This window comes from Lepisma saccharinum, chromosome 13, assembly GCF_977018435.1.
Source record: "Lepisma saccharinum chromosome 13, izLepSacc3.1, whole genome shotgun sequence".
Lineage (NCBI taxonomy): Eukaryota > Metazoa > Arthropoda > Insecta > Zygentoma > Lepismatidae > Lepisma > Lepisma saccharinum.
In genome coordinates this window covers 75,028,340-75,048,130 of record NC_139241.1, presented here as the reverse complement: position 1 = coordinate 75,048,130, position 19,791 = coordinate 75,028,340, and the positions used below count along the sequence as shown (strand labels likewise).

Here is a 19,791-nt window from a genome sequence, read left to right as displayed (position 1 = left end):
TGTGAAGTATTTCCCTGAACCAAATTTTCTCTACAGTGTAAATACATCAATACTTTTTCCAAGCTTCAAGTCCCAATAATTATTGGACACGTCTGTGTTCTTGTGAGGTGAATGGCAAGTGAAAGGTTTGGTTAATTTGATTATTTGTCATTAATTAATTGATAACTTGTATTATCAGTTTATGTATGTTTGTATATCTGCTAATTCTTTTCGTTCCATTTGTGTATTTTGTATATCAAACAATATATGTACATGTATGTGTTTATCTGCCTTCTTTAATGAGAGGTGTTGAGGACAGTAATTAAATAAATAAATTATACAGAGTCTAAGTATTTTGCAAATGAAGTTTTGACAAATTTCACACCAAAAACTATTCTCTAAAACATCACATTTTTCTTTTGAATGTATGAATTTTATTTTATTTTTTTCTCTCTCTCTCAGGTTCCACAATTTAGGAGATGTGACTGATGGGCCTTATTTTGAAAATGGTGTGCTGAAAATAAAATATGAATATGGAGAACTGTGTCGCGATCGTGATGGACCAGACCATACAAGTACAGTCATAAGCTTCAGATGTGATCCAAATATTGTGGTATGTGTTTTTATTAGTATATCATCTAGAGGGCGAGTCAAAAGTCACAAAAATACCCAAAATATTAAATATAGATAGTGTAATTGCTACAAAAAAAATTTATATGTTAACGTTGCTTAATATTTTGAACAAATTTGCTATAATTACAGTGTATTGTGAGAACCATTTACTAATTGATTTGCTTTATTTTACTTCGCTTTTTGTGCCACTTTTGGCTAATTTGCGAAGATGGGGATGAGTGATGATATGATGAAATTGATGAATGGACAGGACACTCACATGCTGGGATTCGAAGCCGGGCCATTTACGTTAGTTTTAGAGTTTTCAAGAGGTGATCAGTTAGGGGAATCCCCATTTACTCTAGGTTAATTGATGGTTTATTATTAGTGTTGATTTTGGAAGGTGATCACTTAATTTTAGAGGAAAAGAAAATGAATTGCCATTCACTGTTATGTTCATTGATGTTGTAATGTTACTTTTGGTTCTTCTTGGGTTGGAGGTGGGGATCCCTTCCTTAATATATCCCAGCTTTTTTTCTAGTTGTAAGTAATTGGTGTATTTGAAATTCATTCATGAAGATGTAACTGAAAATAATTTTTTCTTATGGTTGTTACAGGACTCTGAACCAGAGTTCATGACAGAGGAAGCATGTCAGTACCATTTCCTGTGGATAACAGCTGCTGCATGCCCATATGAAAACCAAGGGTCTAATTTTGGTAACTGCACAGCACAAAACCCTGCAACAAAATTCAGGTAAGTACGATATTATAATAATTACTTATTTATTACCTACACTCAAATGCCAAAAGTCATGGGATACTTACCTAATATTTTGTGGTATCTCCTTTAGCCAGCAAGGTGCAGCAACTCGACGTGGCATGGACTCTACCAGTCGTAAAGACATATCACAAGACTCACAAGAGTACAACTGCAAACACTGATAACACTCTGCCTGTTTATACACCTGTTAACGCGATGCTAGCACCATGTGAATATTTTCATACTGATATCCCATGACTTTTGACACTTGAGTGTATAATACACGTGTATATCTACAACTACAATAGGTGTACAAATTATAATGGAAATACAGCAGAACCCCAATTTTACATTCTTATCTTACATTTTACTGCATTATACATTCTTTCTTCATGGTTCCAGTGCAGAAAAATGATAAAATTTTTCTGAATTTTACATTTTCAACCATTCTAAGTGTTTCCACCTTGGTCCTCTGAAAAATATAAAATCAGTGTTCTATTGCACATACCAATTACAACTTGCTTATGATGGTCCATATAAAACATCTAGTTCTTACACTTTATACAAATGTTGCCTACCGGAAGGTCCTCAGTTCAAGTAAGTATGATAAGGGTGAAAACTGAATAGCAGTTCATGTAATTTGATGTTATAACCCCTTTGTATTCATCAGAAAAAGTAACTGTTACTTGTAACGATTTTGTCTTCTAATTTACTATTATTATTTATTTATTTATTTCCTAGTCACGTATTCAAATTGCAAACAGTAGTAACAGAACTCCAGTCTTGAGAGCCAGAAGGGGCATAAAAGGGTGACCTTTTGAGAATAATAATAAAAATAGCCAATGGTACAACAGCCCTTGAGAGCCTACCTACCAACTGCTGGCCGACATGCCTTAGCAGAGGTGGGCGTGTGGTTATCATGATAAACCCCCAGTTCTTGTTGTATTGTTTCCATGACTGGGATACACTACTCATTTCAGTGGCATGCGGTGACATTTTTTGTTGGGGAAGCACGTCCAGAAAATTAAGAAAAAAAGAATTCATTGCTTCTACATGGTATGTTTACTGAAAAAATGAGCACTCTACCTGATACTGTTTCCTTAACATCTCGAAGGGGAGAGATGAATGTCTTGGCGCAGTTGTTCATTTATTTGAACTTCATCTGGTCTCTTGTCAAATGAATGTAATGCAGCAGACGATTGCGGATGATTGAAACAATTTCCACATGTTGCAATATTCACAAATCCACTTTGGCACTACGTAGTTATCCGTAGAAAATTGCAAAAAATGCGAACACTTAAGTTTTTGAAGCTTTCGGTTTCCACACAACCCGACATTTGAACTTACTGTAGTTTCAAAGTTGGTTACATTTGAAGCCCTTCTCTGCTGGCACATTTCAGGAATATCTAGAGCTGAATGTCCAAGTTTACACTTTTGATTTCACAGCACTCTCACGCAGAAAGAAAGAAAGAAGGAGAGAGAGGGGGGAGGGAGAGAGAGAACCTCGCAAAGCGCTTGAAAAAAATTGTGTGACCGCGGCCAGCCAGTTTTACCAACTCTATTTGGCGGATGTGTCTATGGACATGTTAGCTGTCTCAATAGACCGAATGCTCTGAAACGTTTATCTTCACATAGAATATGTCATACGTATGTCAGCAATCATATTTTTGTGATTCTCATGTGCTTTGAATGCTGGCAGTATACAGTGCATGTGGACACTTAATTGTGCAGTTCGCAACACTGAGTACATCAGCAGATGGCACTCTGCCCTTTTTTTTCAGCTCTCTATTCGAAAACAAAGTCCCCGGTCACATAACTACCCCTCCCATTGGATCCCTCAAGGCCGCGTGATGGTCTTTCTGATCTTTGCTGGCGTTGTAGCCTACAGGCTGCCAGGGTGGGTGTCGCAGATGTTCTGTCAACATGCCACAAGAGGGTGTGGATGGCCTCATATCGGAACTTTGGAGGCTTGCAGGTTGATTCTTTTGCGGTAACAGGGAAGAAATAATGAAAAGCCAAAAGTTAAAGAAATACTTTTGTAACTGTTATGCTGTGAACCAGCACTGCTGGCCTTGCTGTACTAGAGTGCACGCGCATGACTCATTTGTAGCTTCCCAATTTTCTCATGATGGTGGGTGTCACTGGTCCCATACACTGGCTGAGATCTCATGAGAAAAGTTGTTACGCTTCCCCAAGGAGATTTGAACCAGCATGAACCCAAAGCTTGATGCCTTAGACTGCACGGCCATGGTGCAGAATGACCTTTTAAGAAGGCATCCAAAATTCTACCTCACTTCCATGGTACACCTTGGGAACTGCGCTGTTGTAAGCCTACTACTGGACTCTACACTACAGTCCTGTTTAACCGAATTTGATGGGACCGATGGTGCTTCGGTTGAACGAAAATTTGGTTAAACTGGAATAAAGGTTTTTTAATACACGTACAGTACGTACATTTTATTACGTACAGTATTTTGATATACACTACATATGTATTTCAGCATGTAAGCATAAACAAAAAGCTTACAATAATATGTAGTCATTTAACTCAAGAACATAAATTACAGTAACATTAAAGCTCTGATAGAAAAAGCTGTACGACTAAAACAGAAAAGTTTAATTCAGCTTGTGAAAAAAATTTGGTATTTTCTTTTGCTTAAGATTAGATGAACGCTTCTTAGCAGCTCGATCTCTAAGAGGTTTAATCCGAAGCAATTCAGCAGGGGAGGTTTCTTCTTTTTGTTCCATGTAAACCATGATGTCTTCGAACATTCTAGTGGCTTCTGTGTGATTTGTGTAGGCCTTTCCCCGTAACATTTTTTTTTTTTTGCTCTATAGGATTTGTTTGTTTTGTTTTTAATATGTGGAAGTGGAAAGTTTTGTGGACAGTAATAAGTATAAATTTGTTTGACTTGCAGGTTTAATTTGAATCATCTACGTGGACAGAAATACTCCGTTGAGGACAGGCAGGGCAACAAGTATGAATTGAGCGTGTGCAGTCCACTTGAAAACACCGCTTGTGGATCTGGAGTGGGTGAGTTCTTTATACTGATCAAAGAACCATTGTCTAAAATTTTTACCAATTCATAGTGACACTTACGCTGATATTTGATTGCTGTAGCTATTTATAAATGTTCACGTTAGTTTTAAATATGAAAACTGGAAAGGTTAGTAAGAAACCTGCAGAATTGGTCCACATTTAATTAGATAAGTTTAGTTTACAAATTAATTTACACTGGTCAAAACAATTAGGGGAGCAAGCAAGAAATCCCAAAACCAAAGTTGGAAAGTCAAAAGTAGCAATGTATGTTGATGAAGTGAGTGTGTCCTCAACCAGTACAATTAATCTGTGATGAATCATCAGCATGCACAACTCTCTAGTGACACCATAAGACACGTGGCAGAAGTTGTGATATGAGGAGCAATCACGAGGTCACTTGGGAACACCGGTTGTTTGGTGCTGGCAGACTGTAAGTGCAGGTGGTTATTCAGTTGAGTAGTGTTGAATAGGAACGATGGCAGAACAACACGATTTAGGGGAATCTAGCGCATGGAGAGCCATTGGGAGGATGGAAGCAGGGCAAACACAACGTGAGGTGGCTGCAGCCCTTGGTGTGTCACGCAGTGTCATTTCCAGGTTGTGGACACGATTTCAACAGACAGGTACAGTACGAAGGATCCCTGGGCAAGGTCGCCCACGGTCAACAACAGTTAGGGAAGACCGGTACTTAGCATTGTCGGCTCGCAGGAATAGGCAGCAAACTGCAACTGACTTGCAACGCGGCCTTGTTTTGGCAACAGGACGAAGAGTCTTGGGCCAAACTGTACGAAATCGCCTGCAGGAAAGGGGTCTTTATGCAAGAAGACCAATGGTGTGTGTCCCTCTGAATGCCCAACACCGTAGGGCCCGCAGACAGTGGACTGTGGAACATCGTGAGTGGGGACATGGAGAGAGGAGTTCAGTTCTCTTCTCGGATGAGTCACGTTTCAGTCTCCAGTCAGATAATCGACGCATTCTCATCTGGAGGGAATGTGGGACTCACAATTATCCAGCACATGTGCACGAAGTGTCTCAGTATGGTGGCGGTGGCTTAATGGTATGGGCAGGGATCAGTGTTGGTCGACGTACCCCCCTGCACATTATCCGGAACGGTACTTTGACAGCCTTACGGTACCGGGATGAGATCCTCAGGCCTCATGTTGTCCCAATGGCTGCAGATATCAGTGATCGTTTCATTTTTGTGAACGATAATGCCCGACCTCACCGAGCACGTCTGGTTGGCGCCATGCTACGGGATGAGGATATCGAACGAATGGTATGGCCAGTGTCTTCCCCAGACTTGAATCCCATTGAACATGTGTGTGACACACTCGGAAGACGCATTGCTGCTCGGCCAGCGCCGCCTACAACTCTGCAACAGTTGGAAATGGCCCTTCTGGAGGAATGGGTGAATATCCCGCAGGCTGTCATTGATAACCTTATTGGTTCCATGCAAAACAGATGTGCAGCTATCATAGCAGTTCATGGCGACCACACGCCTTATTAGAGGTATGGATCTGTTGCGTATCTGTCCATTTCTGTTGTCTTATCACCGTGCTGTTCTCCTGATTTTGTGCAGTACCTTGCAGAAATCACCCCTAGAACTCTGTTGTGCTAATGACTCAATAGACATGTATTGTACTGGTTGAGGACACACTCACTTAATCAAAATACATTGCTACTTTTGACTTACCAACTTTGGTTTTGGGATTTCTTGCTTGCTCCCCTAATTTTTTTGACCAGTGTATCTTGTAAGGGGTGTCTCGAAAATATTTTTGTTTTTAAAACTATTAAAATAAATACTTAAATCTTTTGTATACATATAAATTTATTACCAAAAGAAAGCTTAAAAATTATTTTTTTTATTTGTGGAAAAGAGTATTGGACAAATGGTGACCGTTCATGTTTTCACATTCAGTTATTCTTGAACTTAAGTTCCTCAAACTAACTAACAGTGATATAAATTGTCGGGGCCGCTGGTGTCAAAACGGGACTCTTCGGTGGCCAGTTAACGCTACCAGTGTTTTCAAACTTTCTCATCCAATATTTAATGAAATTTGCACCTGGGACGTCTCTCATTCCTACCAGGTTATAATGATGCCGGTACAAACAACGCATAACAACATAGGAATGCTTATTTTTATAAAACGCACGAACACAAAAAGCACGTTGCTGCCCCGTAAAGTGCTCCATGGCAACTAAATATTAACAATGTTGCCAAACGTCTTATCTCATTTCTCCGTAGCGTGCAAATGGCCCGGAGGGTGGATTAAAAGAACGAAAATATTTCTGAGACACCCCTTATATGTGTGTAAAGGGAACTGGGGTGCTGCAGGCGGTAGAGTGGGGTGCTGCAGGTGGTAGAGTGGGGTGCTGCTGGTGGTAGAGTGGGGTGCTGCAGGCGGTAGAGTATTGGACGACTGTGTGGGAGATCTAGGCTTGATTCTCAGGGTGGGTGATTTATGGTAGGATATTTTCTGACTTTGTCGCTGCATGAAGCATCTCTGTGGTTCACCCAGCCTCTAATATATGGCAAGGGGTCCCAGGTGGGGTCCTATTGTGGTTTCGATCCCATTTTATACTGATCTCCATGGTGTAGTGGTTAGCACAGTGCACTCAGATGTCAAGGATCCTAGGTATGAATCCCAGCATGTTCTCTGTGAGTATTCCTTCATCAGTTTCATCTTTCCACTCATCCTTATCGTTGCAACTAGCGAAAAGTGACAGAAATGCAAAGTAAAATAAATCAAATCAATCAGTTGGTCCACTATTGCACTATTGGCCCAGTCCCGATTACCCTATCTGTGCATAAAGTTGACTTAAAACAATAACTCAAAATTTAATAAATGGGTACTGCAAAGGTGGGGAGGGGCAGTTAACCCCTAACGCCGGAATATTAATACCCAGAAGTCGAGCACCTTGGCGGTAATTTTAAACTCAGAAACATGGTAGATTCGCACAGCACTGTTTTCATTTGAGTTTAGTTGAGTTGGTGTTTTAAGTCCACTTTATGTACAGTAAGGCTAATCAGGACTGGACCTACAGTTTAAAGTGGGATCCGAACCACTATGTGCCTCCACTGGGTATCGAACCCGGGACCCCCTTGATTATGTTTTCATTTGATTGTTGAGATTCCACTTCAGCGTAGTCTAAATCACTTTCCTCACTACCTGACAATAATCTAGAGGATGAATCATCACCACTTTCTTGAATAATTTCACGAATTTTGTCGCTCGCAAGACCCTTCAATCTGCTGCTCCCCGCCATCCATTTTTACAAAAAATTTCCACAAGCAAGGGACAAATAAAAGTAACTTTCGAAATATTTTTTGCAAAAGTACACTAGGTGGCAGTAAAATACAGTCTCACTAGCAAGCAGAAGAAACTTTGTTTCTTTCCATGCCAATAGATGGCGCAGAATAGGTATTCATTTAGAGCCATGATTCGGACGTATGGTGTACTTCAAACCAGGCTTAGGGGTTAAGGCAGCTGGAGCATAGTGCTGATCACACTGCCACCAAAGAAAAAATTGCTTAATTCATGAATGTCTCCCTTCATAGCATGGTGTAATAAGCATGGGGAACAATAACTTACTGTTAGAATGTTGTAAAGTCTGCTTTTTTCTAAAAAGAAAAATATATTTACTTTTTGTTATTTTCCAGGAACTTGCCAGATAAATAAGAAAAACCCAGACAAACCACACAACTATGGAATGGCCAATGCTAATCTGAATTTCCAGCCTGGTTTCCTCCACCTGAACTACTCCGGTGGGGAAGAGTGCAATGGGAAAATGAAGAAGAATACGCTGATACAGTTTGCTTGCCTTTCTAATAACACCAAAGATGGTCCTACATATGTGGATGAAATTGATCACTGTACATCTGTAATTCACTGGTATACAGAATTAGCATGCGAACGCCAGGTATATTTTTTGTTTCTGGTTGTTTATTGTTTTTGTTGCTGTTGTTTCTCTTGATTCTGTGCATTGTTTAACTGTTTAAAAACCTTGCATTGTGTATTTAAAAGCTGTTCTTCAACTGATCTAGATAATATACAGTGTGTGTTATATTTATTTGTTCTGTTTTCAGATTTATACTGTTCTTGAGAATTTCATAATACTAGCACTCACAGGGTGGAAAACCTGGAAAAGTCTGGGAATTTATTTTTTGTGGAAATGCCAGGGAAATTTACTGCGTTTCTGGAAAAATCAATGTTTTTGTGGAAGTGCACAAAAGTGCACTTTTCGATCTATTCTTTTTTAACAAGGAATAAATGGACAAGCAAAACATTTTAATTTTGTTGTGAACAAGCTATACTTCAGTTTGATATACTGAGTATTACTGCTAGTTACAGTCATGGGCATCCGGAAGGAGTGGGGCATGGCCCCATGCCCCCCCCCCCCGGAAAATGAAAGTCAACCAAAAATTATGTATGTCACACATATAATTTCATTTTAGCCACAATAATATGTGTTAATTATTGCATGAACATCATAAATTCAAATTTAAGCAATATTTTTTTAGGGAACAAGACTTTTGTTGGAGAAAATGTGCCTTGTTTGCCCCCTCCCCCTAAAAAAAATACCTTTCTTGCCCCTCCCTGGTAAAAATCCTGCGGACGTCCATGGTTACAGTAGAAATTGCATGTTAAATACTTTAGGAAAAGGGGTCATGTTTTGAACTATTGTCAACTAGAAATACACTACAGTAAATGACTATTCCGAAATATGAATACAAAACCTTCGCTGCCACCAGTCTCGTTGGAACTTGTTGTTGTTGCAAGTTTATTTAGCATTCCCAAATATGAATACATAACCTTCGTATGTGAAGGAATTATGGGAATATGAACAGAACAAACGTAAATTCCTGAAAGCATGCAAACAGTGCGATGTTTTCTCCAAGTTTATTCAATGGAAAGTCCATTTTAGTAACTACCAATTGAAAAACGTCATCCATAATGCGCAAGAAAAGCAACAATTTCTAATGAGGTTGGAATACCGATATTTAATGGGACTTTGAAAATCAGTTTCACGGAAAGAGTGAGAACTAAGGTATTTATTTACTATTGCATCTCTCATTTCCAAAATATTAATATGCTATGATTCTTATGTTTTTTTGCATATATGAAAAGAATCTTTGTTTATCATTAGTCAGTGCATGGCAAGTATTACATAGAAGCCCCTATCCAACAGCTAATTTCTGTTCAGTTTTCCTTATCGTTAGTATTTTTAACTTCATTTAGTGGATCTCTAAGTGTGGTGTTTAGCTAAAATACAGTGTCTTTCTTATACAAATGTGTAAATACATGAGTTGCCCTGAAGACTTGGTCTGGAAAACCTGGAAAAGTCAGGGAATTTTGTTTTTCAAAATTGTGGACACCCTGATTTGTTCTGATTTGAGATTCTCATAATACTAACACACTGGATCTGATTTACAATTGTGTAATATCTTAGGTTCCCAGATGCTTTGATGTGTGTGTGAGGCCAAATTCCAAGCTTGATATTTTACTTTTTTTGTAGATTGAATGTACAGCTTCAAATTCCAAAGTGGAGGTTGATCTGTCACCACTGATTAGCACGAACAGGAATTACGAAGTGTATTCTGGAAGCAGAGTGTTTTTCATAAACATATGTCGACCAATCCAAAGTGTCCTTGGTGTAAATTGTCCACCAGGATCCGGTGTTTGCCTGGCAGAAAAGGATGGGGACGACTACAAGAAAGAACTGGTAAGGAATATGTTGTGTGCACGTTATTTTGTTCATTGTTTTTTTATGTGCTGGCCTGTATAGGCTTCGAGCTCTCATGTTGCCTAATGGTCAGCTCTGTTGCCTTCTGTGCATGCAATCCTGGGTTTGAACTGTGGCAAGAACTCTTAAATTGTGGTGACCCAACATTGTGAGGACAGTTGGGGAGTTTGAAAGCCAGGAATCAGCGACTCGATCCGCTGACTACACATCACCCAATGAGGGATATAAGGGGTAACCTATTGAGAAGGCACAAAAATATCAACCTCACTTCCACATAGTTCACCCTGGTAACTTCAGTCTTGCAGGGCAATGAGGATATGACACCTTGACCTATGGCCAGTATAATCCTCTGTAAGGCCCTGTGTTTTGCCCTTATATGTGCTGAGCTCCCCTCTACACCTTCATCATTTATCTAGGGAAGAAGGTTTTAGTCCTCTGAGACATACATTGAATTTAGCTACTGTAAGGTGCTGGACTCCATGTAATGTAATGGGGGCAAATAGCCTAAGCGCTGACACAACTAGAATTTTTATTTCAATCAATCATCACCACCCAATGAAAAATCCTCAAAAGGCTTGCACTATGAAGTTTATTTTTAGATGATTTATATGCTTTAAAAAGTTGCAAAAATGTTCTAAGACCAAGAGAATATGCAGCCTGCTACTTCCTCTGTTCCAGTACCTCCCCTATTGTCCTTATGATGCTGGGTTGGGCTCTCACTGAGAGTCGAATTCAGGACTGTTTGCAGCAAAGGTGAGAACGGTAACCATTTGGCGATACAGGAGCCCCTTATAAATCCTCAAGTCTGTAGATAATTAATTAATTAGATACGATTTACATTCTTCCATTAATTCTATTTTTTAAAAAAATGAATTCATTCCCTTCTAATGTGATTGAAGTATTTGTGCTACATTTGAGTTTGTGTATCGAGTCGTCCTTATGCACAAAAAGGCTAATTGGGACTGGACCTACAGTTTAAAGCAGGATCCAAACCACTATGTGCCTCCACCGGATATCGAACCCAGGACCCCTTGATTACAAGACGACGATGCGTATCAGGGAGGCAATTTATGCTACATGTCCACATATTGAGAAATTTTCTTTGCTTCTTGAGGAGAATACGTTTTTAGTATATTAGTAGTTAAATATATCACAAACCACCCTATTTTCTCCTAAACAGGCAAAGTTATGTATAGAAACTGTAAGGGAAATTTCACACAAAAGTAACAAGTGACACACAACATATGTCACTTGGGAAGGAACAAATTAACTGCCATGTTTCACTCCATAGCATCATGACAAGCTGCACAGGCCTACATTGATTGGTGAATTCCTCACATGACAGGTGACACATGTTGCTTTGATGTGAAATTTCCACAAGAGGAAATTGAATTCTTTGTTGATCCTAGAATTAAATAGTTATTAATTGTAATTAAATTTTCTTGTAGAGTTTGGGCTTCCCTCATGTGTCTCCTGTCCTGGACAGTGAGGGCAATGTACTTCTGATGTACGCAGGAGGATCGCCTTGTCCAGGGAACAGATACAACGATAATATAACCTCAGTGATTACGTTTAAGTGTGACCCAAATGTTGGAAAAGTAAGTAGCCCTGTTATGTGCAAGTCAAATAGATTTTTATACATAAACCACATTCTTGCTGATACATATTTTTTTAATAAAAAGAACAAAACGAGTGTTTTTCTCTCTCACGATGTGAACACTACCGTACACTGCTCAGATAGAAAAATATCATTAGAAATTTTTATCATGTTAAACTGTTCATTTATGCACTAAATTTATAAGGATCATAAAATGTAATTTAATTAAAGCATAGCTTATACTTTGTGCATACGTGATTGTGATAAATAACACTGTTCTCTTTGGATTTTTTTTCTTTTGACCTGGATTTAAAAAGTGATTCCTTTCAGACTTGTTGACTTGTTGCACCAAATTCGAAATTAAGTCCATTAGTTTCTATCATGCCAGAATTTTTCATAAATAAATTAAAAATAGAAACTAAAAAAAATATAAAAGAAGGTTTTATATTTTCAAGCCTTTTCTTGAATGAGTTGTGTAAAAGTTAATAACAAAATAGAATAACTATACATTTCAGTGCACTAACTCTATGAAATGTAAAATAATAATAATGACAGTTGTACTTGATATTCATTCATCTGGTGGATCGAGTAAAAAATTCTCCCCAAGGATATAATAATAATAATAATAATTTGGAATAAATTTTATTTTTAGTTTATAATTATTATTTTGTATGATAATCACAAGCATGATAATAATTATTGTTATTATTTGTACTATTCAGTTTTCTCAATGGGTTGACTCCTCTACAAAAATTTCTGGCAATGCCCGTGTTTTCCAAAATTCATCTGGTCAAGCTTCAAGACTGACTTCTATGATGAATTTGTTATTGTGTAAAAACTTAATTATTCTGATTTTAGTGTCTGTTCATCACGTTTGTCACAGTTGTTTAGTGAAAACTATTCTATATTGTCACCAGAGTAGCTACAGATACGTTGATTTTGCTTTCAGGGTCAACCAGAGCTACAGGGAGTTGCAGATGGCTGCCACTATAATTTTTTGTGGAGGACCAGTGTAATATGCGAGTCAAAGAATACATCAAGAAATGGGGACCTGTTCAAAGGATGTTCCGTTTACCACGAGCAGCTGAAAACTTACATTGATCTTACGTCCTTGCAACAAGAAGGTGGCACTGTGGTACGGTTTTGTTTTTTGCTAGTTTTATGCATGTGTAGTACCCATACAGCACACACATATCCAGGAGACTTCTAATGGACATCATCTGGATATTCTTGCTGAAATCCTGGATATCAATATGATGTCCCGGAATGTCCAGTAGACATCATAAGATGTCCTCTGGATATCCATATGTTCATCCAGGGGACGTCAATACGATATCCAGGATGGATGTGTTTTGGACATTTTGTGGATAATTTTTGGATGTGTTTTAGACATTCTGGATATGTTTTGAACATTCTATTTATGGGTTCACGTGATAGGGACATTATCTGGGTGTTTTTATTTCATCGTGGATAAGGATATATTAATAAGATTATACCTAATATGGACATTATGCTGATATTTTTCGCACATACTTTGGATACGAAAAGATCATTCCTGGACTAGATTTACACATATTGAAGACCTCGAGTACACATATGCTTATAACAAGCACTCCACTCTCTCTCTCTTCCTCTGTCACTCACTCACACACATGCACTTACGCACACAAATTCAACACACACATCCACACATTTGAAGAGTACTTTGTATTCACACACATAAGCAGAGTAAGAAGAGCTTTTTCTTCACTTCCACACAAGGCAACGTCCTCATGCAAACTGCCGTTGTGTTCGAGACGAGACACAAAGAAATCCTCATGGTAACTTTCACCTGCCTGGTGCGCATGCCTGACTTGCTGAAAAAATAAGGTGCATACGGACGACGTAATTCCTGTGGGAGATGGTTTTAAGTTACGATTTATTACTGCATCACAGAGTTTGAGTCCCAACAGAATTGACTTGAGACTAGATGCTATGAATGAATCTTTACACGAATATCAAAATATTAATGTGAAATTAGTGATAACATGTGGACGTAATACCATGTATCCCATGAATATCCAGAACGGGACGTCCTATGGATATCCAGGACAGGATATCCGATAGATGTTCCATGGATATCCAGATCTGGATATCCACAATATCCATGGATGTGATCTGGACCTTGTGGATATCCTATGGATGTCCCTTGGAGATGTGTGCTCTATTGGTAATGGTAAAAGTCAGACTGACGTGACATGTTCAAGTTACCAGTGTTGCTTGTCATGAATCTTTGGAAATAAATACGTTTTGTACCGGAGTGTCATAACAAGCTGCATATGTTGATTGTTCCTTGTGAATCATTTGGACTGGGCCATATTCCCAATAGCACGCATTGTGTTGCCTGTAGAGGAGGGGCCAACCGGTGGCCAGCTTTCTTTCAAAGTTTAAAAACTATGTTCTTTTTGCTTTATTTCTTCTGTGTGTGCACCTATCAGATGCAATTCATTTTTGATAAGTGTGCAATGTTTTGGCCATTTGGAACATGTGTTTGGAAGAGTTCCTACTTGAAGGTGCTAGAGTCAGTGTGAATGCACGTTAGAGCCACTCTTTACTTGATCCAGGCTGTTTCTGGTCGCTTCTTGCTTTTGTGAAAAACCCCTTCCATGTCACGTGTTGTCTGCCTGCTCCTTGTCTCTTGTTGCATGTTACTTGTTGCTTCAACCTGAAATCTCCCTTAAGAGTGATGGTTTTATTACAGTAAAACACTCATCTCAAGTCAGTTAAAGCTATTTTGTTTCCCATACTCTTTGCCCACTTAAGAGCAGGAGGAACAGCTTGTGTCCAGCCAGACGCGAGGACCCTAAACTGCTCCTTCCCCACCAACCTTTCCCTGCGGCAAGCTGGGGAAAGAGGGGTCTGTGCACTGGATGGTTGTAGGAGAGGGAGAAAACTTGGCATTACGCTTATGGGAGTATTATTTTTTTTTTTTTGTTCTGTTGGGAATATCAAACTTCCGATGGCATAGGAAAGTATTGAACGGAAAGAGAACAGGCTCAAGATTCCCTTTGCTGTTGAAAAAGTCAAAATGTCCATTTGCTTAGCTGTAATCAGCATTCAAAATACTTCCAGAATCTCATATTGGTTTGCAAACAACCAAAATTTCCTTTGAATAAATTTATTTTGTTGCACTGTGTAATAAATGTGATGTAATTGCGAGTATGAGATTTTGATTGTGAAATTGTGAAAAATTCTGACGTGATGGGAAAAAATGGATGTCATTTCCTTGATCAGCATTGAAAATACTTCCAGAATCACGTTATTGATTAGGAAACGACCGAAATTTCTCTTTTGTTGCATTATGTAATAATTAATAAATGTACTGTAATGGCGAATATGAAATGAATATGGAAATTATTGTGAAATTGTGAAAAATTCTGACGTGATGGAAAAAAATGGATTTCGTTTTGGAAATAGCATGCTGAAATTATTCAGAGACAACAGTCATCTGCGAGACATCGAAACCCATTTTGACCACTTGAAAGACCACTTCCAACATTCATACTCTCTTTTGCTTCTGTCGTTTATTTCGGTAGCAGTTCACATTTTGACTTTATTGAAATAAATGCCCATCTGGTGCAAAACTGTCTCTTGTAGCCTTAAAACAAACTCTGTTGTAATTTGGAGTTAACAGTTTCAGGTGTCGCAGCTTGCCTTTTTCAACCACTCTAGACAAATACGAGCCCTGTTACTTGCATTCTTGTGCATTCTTTTGATATAACCTTCAACACTTTTTACTCAAGAATTCCAATTTTTCCTTTTAGGTGAAAGGTAGAAGAACAACCTTTATTCTGAATTTGTGTGGTTCTGCTGATGTTTGTAGTGGAGCCCGCGTGTGTGATAGAGACAACACCTCATGGAATTCTTATGGGAAACTAGAAAATTGGCTTTACGATTATGCTGACAACAGTCTGAGGCTAAATTTTACTAAAGGAGTCAGTTGTACAGATTCAGGTGAGTCGACTTTTCCTTTGTTTTACCAGTTTCTTCACATTACCATCAGTATACACATATTTCTTTGTGGTGTGGAGACGTGTTCCTATAATACATTGCAGAAATTTCATACCAGTCCATCATTAAATTAAACTAATGAGAACGTGTAACAAACATTATTTTACAGCATTTCAGTACTTTTGCATGGTGCCTTTTTTGTCATCAACATGCAATAAAAGTCGCAGTACAAATATTGCAGTACAATACTGCTACCCAACAGTTAAATTTCTCATTGTTATAAACTCAAAATCTGTTTTGACTGTTCCCCATGAAATAATTGCCACTTTTTGTACCATGTTATACATGTAACTGTAACTTTTCCCTCACTATACAGTGGTTTGGTAAATCTGACTTGACCTGGTTTACTGTAACATTTCTTATTTATTGTATATTTTTATTATTATATTGATGAAAAAATCCCAATATCCTGACCAAGGCAGAGATTTATTTTATTATAAAACATAAACTAAACTTAACGTTTCAACCTTCTAGCAAGGTGTTTTATAATAAAATAAATTTCTGCCTTGGTCAGCATATTGGGATTTTTTCATATCATGGAAACAAGGCTTAATGGTGTTATTATATTTATATATTTAATTAAAAAATTGACCTCGATCCAATATGGTGGACGTCAAGATGCCGGCCCTGTCCCGGAAGCACCCTCACACATGGGCCAATTACCTTGATGTACCCAGATGAAGATGGATCTGCCATTACTTCATTCAGTTTTGGGGAAAAAAGGGCATCTTATGACTTTTGAATCACCCTGTATATTAATTAGGTATATTAGATATAAGACACCAATGTAGGAATTGAAGTAAAACCAAAACAGAAGTCTCACAACTTTAAATTTGGCAGCAATTTCTATGTATGTGAAAAAAGTTGGTTTACCGCCGATATACCAGATAACATGGGAGAGTTACACCTTCAGTCTTCATGAGCAAAATATAATAACATGTTCCCTGATTTTATATTATTCTGCATTTTCAGTTTCTCACCTTGATCCCTGGACAAGCGTAAAATCGAGGTTCCATTGTATAGTAAGATGTCGAGATGCATTTTTGCTTATATTAATAATAAGTGTTCATTTTTGTTATGGGTTGAATTTCTTTGATTAGATTTTCTTTATAAGATACAGATGTGTATGTACATACATTGAAACCTTGATTTTATATAAAGTAGAAAAGAATTAAAATGCAGGAAAATGTAAAATCTTGATGAAATTTTATAACATTTTGCTCTATTGTGACCATGAAGATTAAATGCTTGAAGTTTGTTTTAAGCCCATTCTATGCACAGACAGGCTAATTGAGACTGGAGCTACAGTTTAATGTGGCACCCAAATCACTTCGTGTCTCCACTGGGTATTGAACCTGGAACCCCCTTGATTACAAATCAGTAGCGCTACGAAGATTGAATGTATATTGCAGGAATATATAAAATCGGGGTTTCACTGTATGGTGCATAATTTTAGTCCGTTCTTCCAATGTATTTTTGTTGTTCATTGTAGTGGCTTATGGTGCTCAAGTTCGGCTGAAATGTGACCCCGAGGCTTGGTTTGGGAAACCTGAGGTGCTGTGGGTAAGTACCTGTGATTGGTTATTTCCTTTCAAACTTATTTTATGTCTGCTTGTATTGTATTATGCTAAAGCATCATAAAATGGCATGGAAGATAAACTGAAAATATCTACAAAAATCTAATGTGGTGATTTTAGTGGGAACCTGGGTGTCGGGCAATTGTTTCCGCAATTTATGGAATGAAACTTGTCATTTCAAGTACACTTAATAAAGGCCTTTGCAAGAATAAAAATAGAACAGAATTTAGGATGGGTCCAGATGTGGGTTCATGCCCCTGGCAATGAGTGTTTCATTGTGTTTGCTTCGTCATGGATTTCAATCGTGATTTTTTCTCATTGGTGTGATTAGCTTAAAGAGATAGAAGGGCAACAGTACATAACCAGTGGTGGAAAATGGGCAGTAATGTCGTGAAAGTTGGGTTTTCATCTTGATCTGTCATTTCTCAGTTTTTCTAAAGATTGGTCATTATTTTTCTTGCCATGAATAGGTGTCTTTACCCCATTCCTCTTCTTGCCAAAACCACAGACATGTTATGGTTGACAGTCAAATGTGTTGCCACATCTTTTCCCTCTTCTTGTCTGTCAGCAGCCAGCTTTCCTCTGATTATGGTCACTGCATCGTCCAACGGTACGCACAGGGAGAGATGAAGACACAAAGCTTTAAAAAAAATGGAGGGAGAGAACTATAACTTTCGCAACCCTAGGAAAAAATGCTCAAGGGAAGAAGGAAAGCACTCCGAACTAGGGATAGCCACAAAATATGAATTACGGATATCCATATTTCAAATTATCCGATATCTGTTTTGGATGCAATGGATAATCTAGATAATTTGGATATCTGAATATTACGGATATACAGATAATCCAAATATCTTAATAGTATAAATATTCAGATATCCAGACAGTATGGATAATCCAGATATCAGACTAATATCCTGATATCTGAGTATTCAATTAATCTGTGTATTGAGATTGCTATTTAGTTTTTCAAGGTCAGCAACTTATTCTGGTAAGAATGGTGTCTGAAATTAAGGAAATAGAAATACCAAAAAAAGGATCGGGAAATCAAACTGAGAATATTATATTCTAAACTGTATCTCTTTTATGTTGTTTTTTTTTTTGTTACAGCAGAAAACTTTGTACATTTATACTGAACTTAGTAATGCAGAGGTAAATGTTTAATAAATATGTGGAGAATCTGTAAAATGGATAAACAAACAGACCTGATTAAGGATTTGTAGAGAATCCGTACAGTAGAAATACAAACATGACGAATAAAAGAATATGCGGAAAGCCCATAAAACGGAATATCAATGAAACTGTGTGGATAATACACACATTCGGGTATTTTGAATATCTGGATATTTCAGATAATCCAAATATCCAGATAATTTGATTATCTAGAAATTTCGGATAATCTGGATGTCAAAAAGTCTGATATCTGAATAAAATTTTATCTGGACTTGGGCCATTCCTACTCCAAACTAGCCTTGCTTTGTCGGTCTGCACTACACCCCTGGATTTATGGCTGTGGTTTTCACTCTGATTAGAGAAGTGGAGGACGTTTAAAGAAGTTGAGTCAATATTTTTTTTGTTGATGATTTCCATTTGTGATTTTTTTTTGTTATTATTTATTTCATCTTGAGGAATATGTGACAACTTTCCGAAAAGATGACAATTTTTTTTCAGTATGTTTAAAGATAAGACATTCTATATATAATTTCCCCAAACAACTATGATTTTACTGATATTGGAGCACAGTTATGAAAACTTTTCTTGGCCTTTGATTCCATGTAATCGTTGAAAATGTATATGTGTATATATTCTGATTTGAAGGTTAGGTTTCCTTCTCTGGTTCCTATCTTATGCACCACTTCATCTTATCAATTCACCTTTGTTTACAGTTTATAAACTTGTTACAATAAACAAAATATTGTATTCATAAAAGAAATGGGTTGGTTTAATAAAATGATGTGCTGTGACTGCTTATCGTGACGTTGAATGGCAGATAATTATGTTTTCCCACCCACTTGGGAAACTCGATGCTTCACTGTTGGGTTGACTTCCGGTTCCTGTTGTTTCCTCATTTACCGTGTGTCGCCCCTGTCAACACATGCTTTTTCAAGCAAAAAACTATTCAATCTGTATTGTATTAATCTATGTTGGAATCTTTTCTTTAAAAATGTGTTATTGTTAATGTTACAATAGGTAATGAATTGTTTAACTTAAATCAGGAAAAAATGTTGAAACTATAGAAATATAAAACAAGTATGTAGTAACCGTGGTAAATTGTAAACAAAATTATGATATAAAAGAGCTAGACTTTTGTAAGCCTACGGGACATTCTCCTGGTTGCCGAAAGGCTGATGGTTCAGGGGACGTTGGGTAATATCTTGCTTCAATCTTCGGATTGGCTGGTGTACTTGTACTCCATTTGGCAGATATTCCA

The 19,791-nt window shown here is 37.8% G+C and overlaps 1 protein-coding gene across 1 annotated transcript in view; it reads left to right on the top strand.

The window, feature by feature from the left end:
- Lerp (lysosomal enzyme receptor protein) overlaps window positions 1–19,791 on the top strand; it is a 206,492-nt gene that overhangs the window by 32,796 nt on the left and 153,905 nt on the right. Inside the window, exons 12-20 of the mRNA XM_083134455.1 lie at window positions 442–592; window positions 1,209–1,345; window positions 4,270–4,385; window positions 8,053–8,312; window positions 9,909–10,115; window positions 11,585–11,734; window positions 12,683–12,868; window positions 15,537–15,726; window positions 17,276–17,346. Coding sequence (XP_082990581.1) covers window positions 442–592; window positions 1,209–1,345; window positions 4,270–4,385; window positions 8,053–8,312; window positions 9,909–10,115; window positions 11,585–11,734; window positions 12,683–12,868; window positions 15,537–15,726; window positions 17,276–17,346 — 1,468 coding nt within the window. The remainder of the gene's footprint in view (window positions 1–441; window positions 593–1,208; window positions 1,346–4,269; window positions 4,386–8,052; window positions 8,313–9,908; window positions 10,116–11,584; window positions 11,735–12,682; window positions 12,869–15,536; window positions 15,727–17,275; window positions 17,347–19,791) is intronic.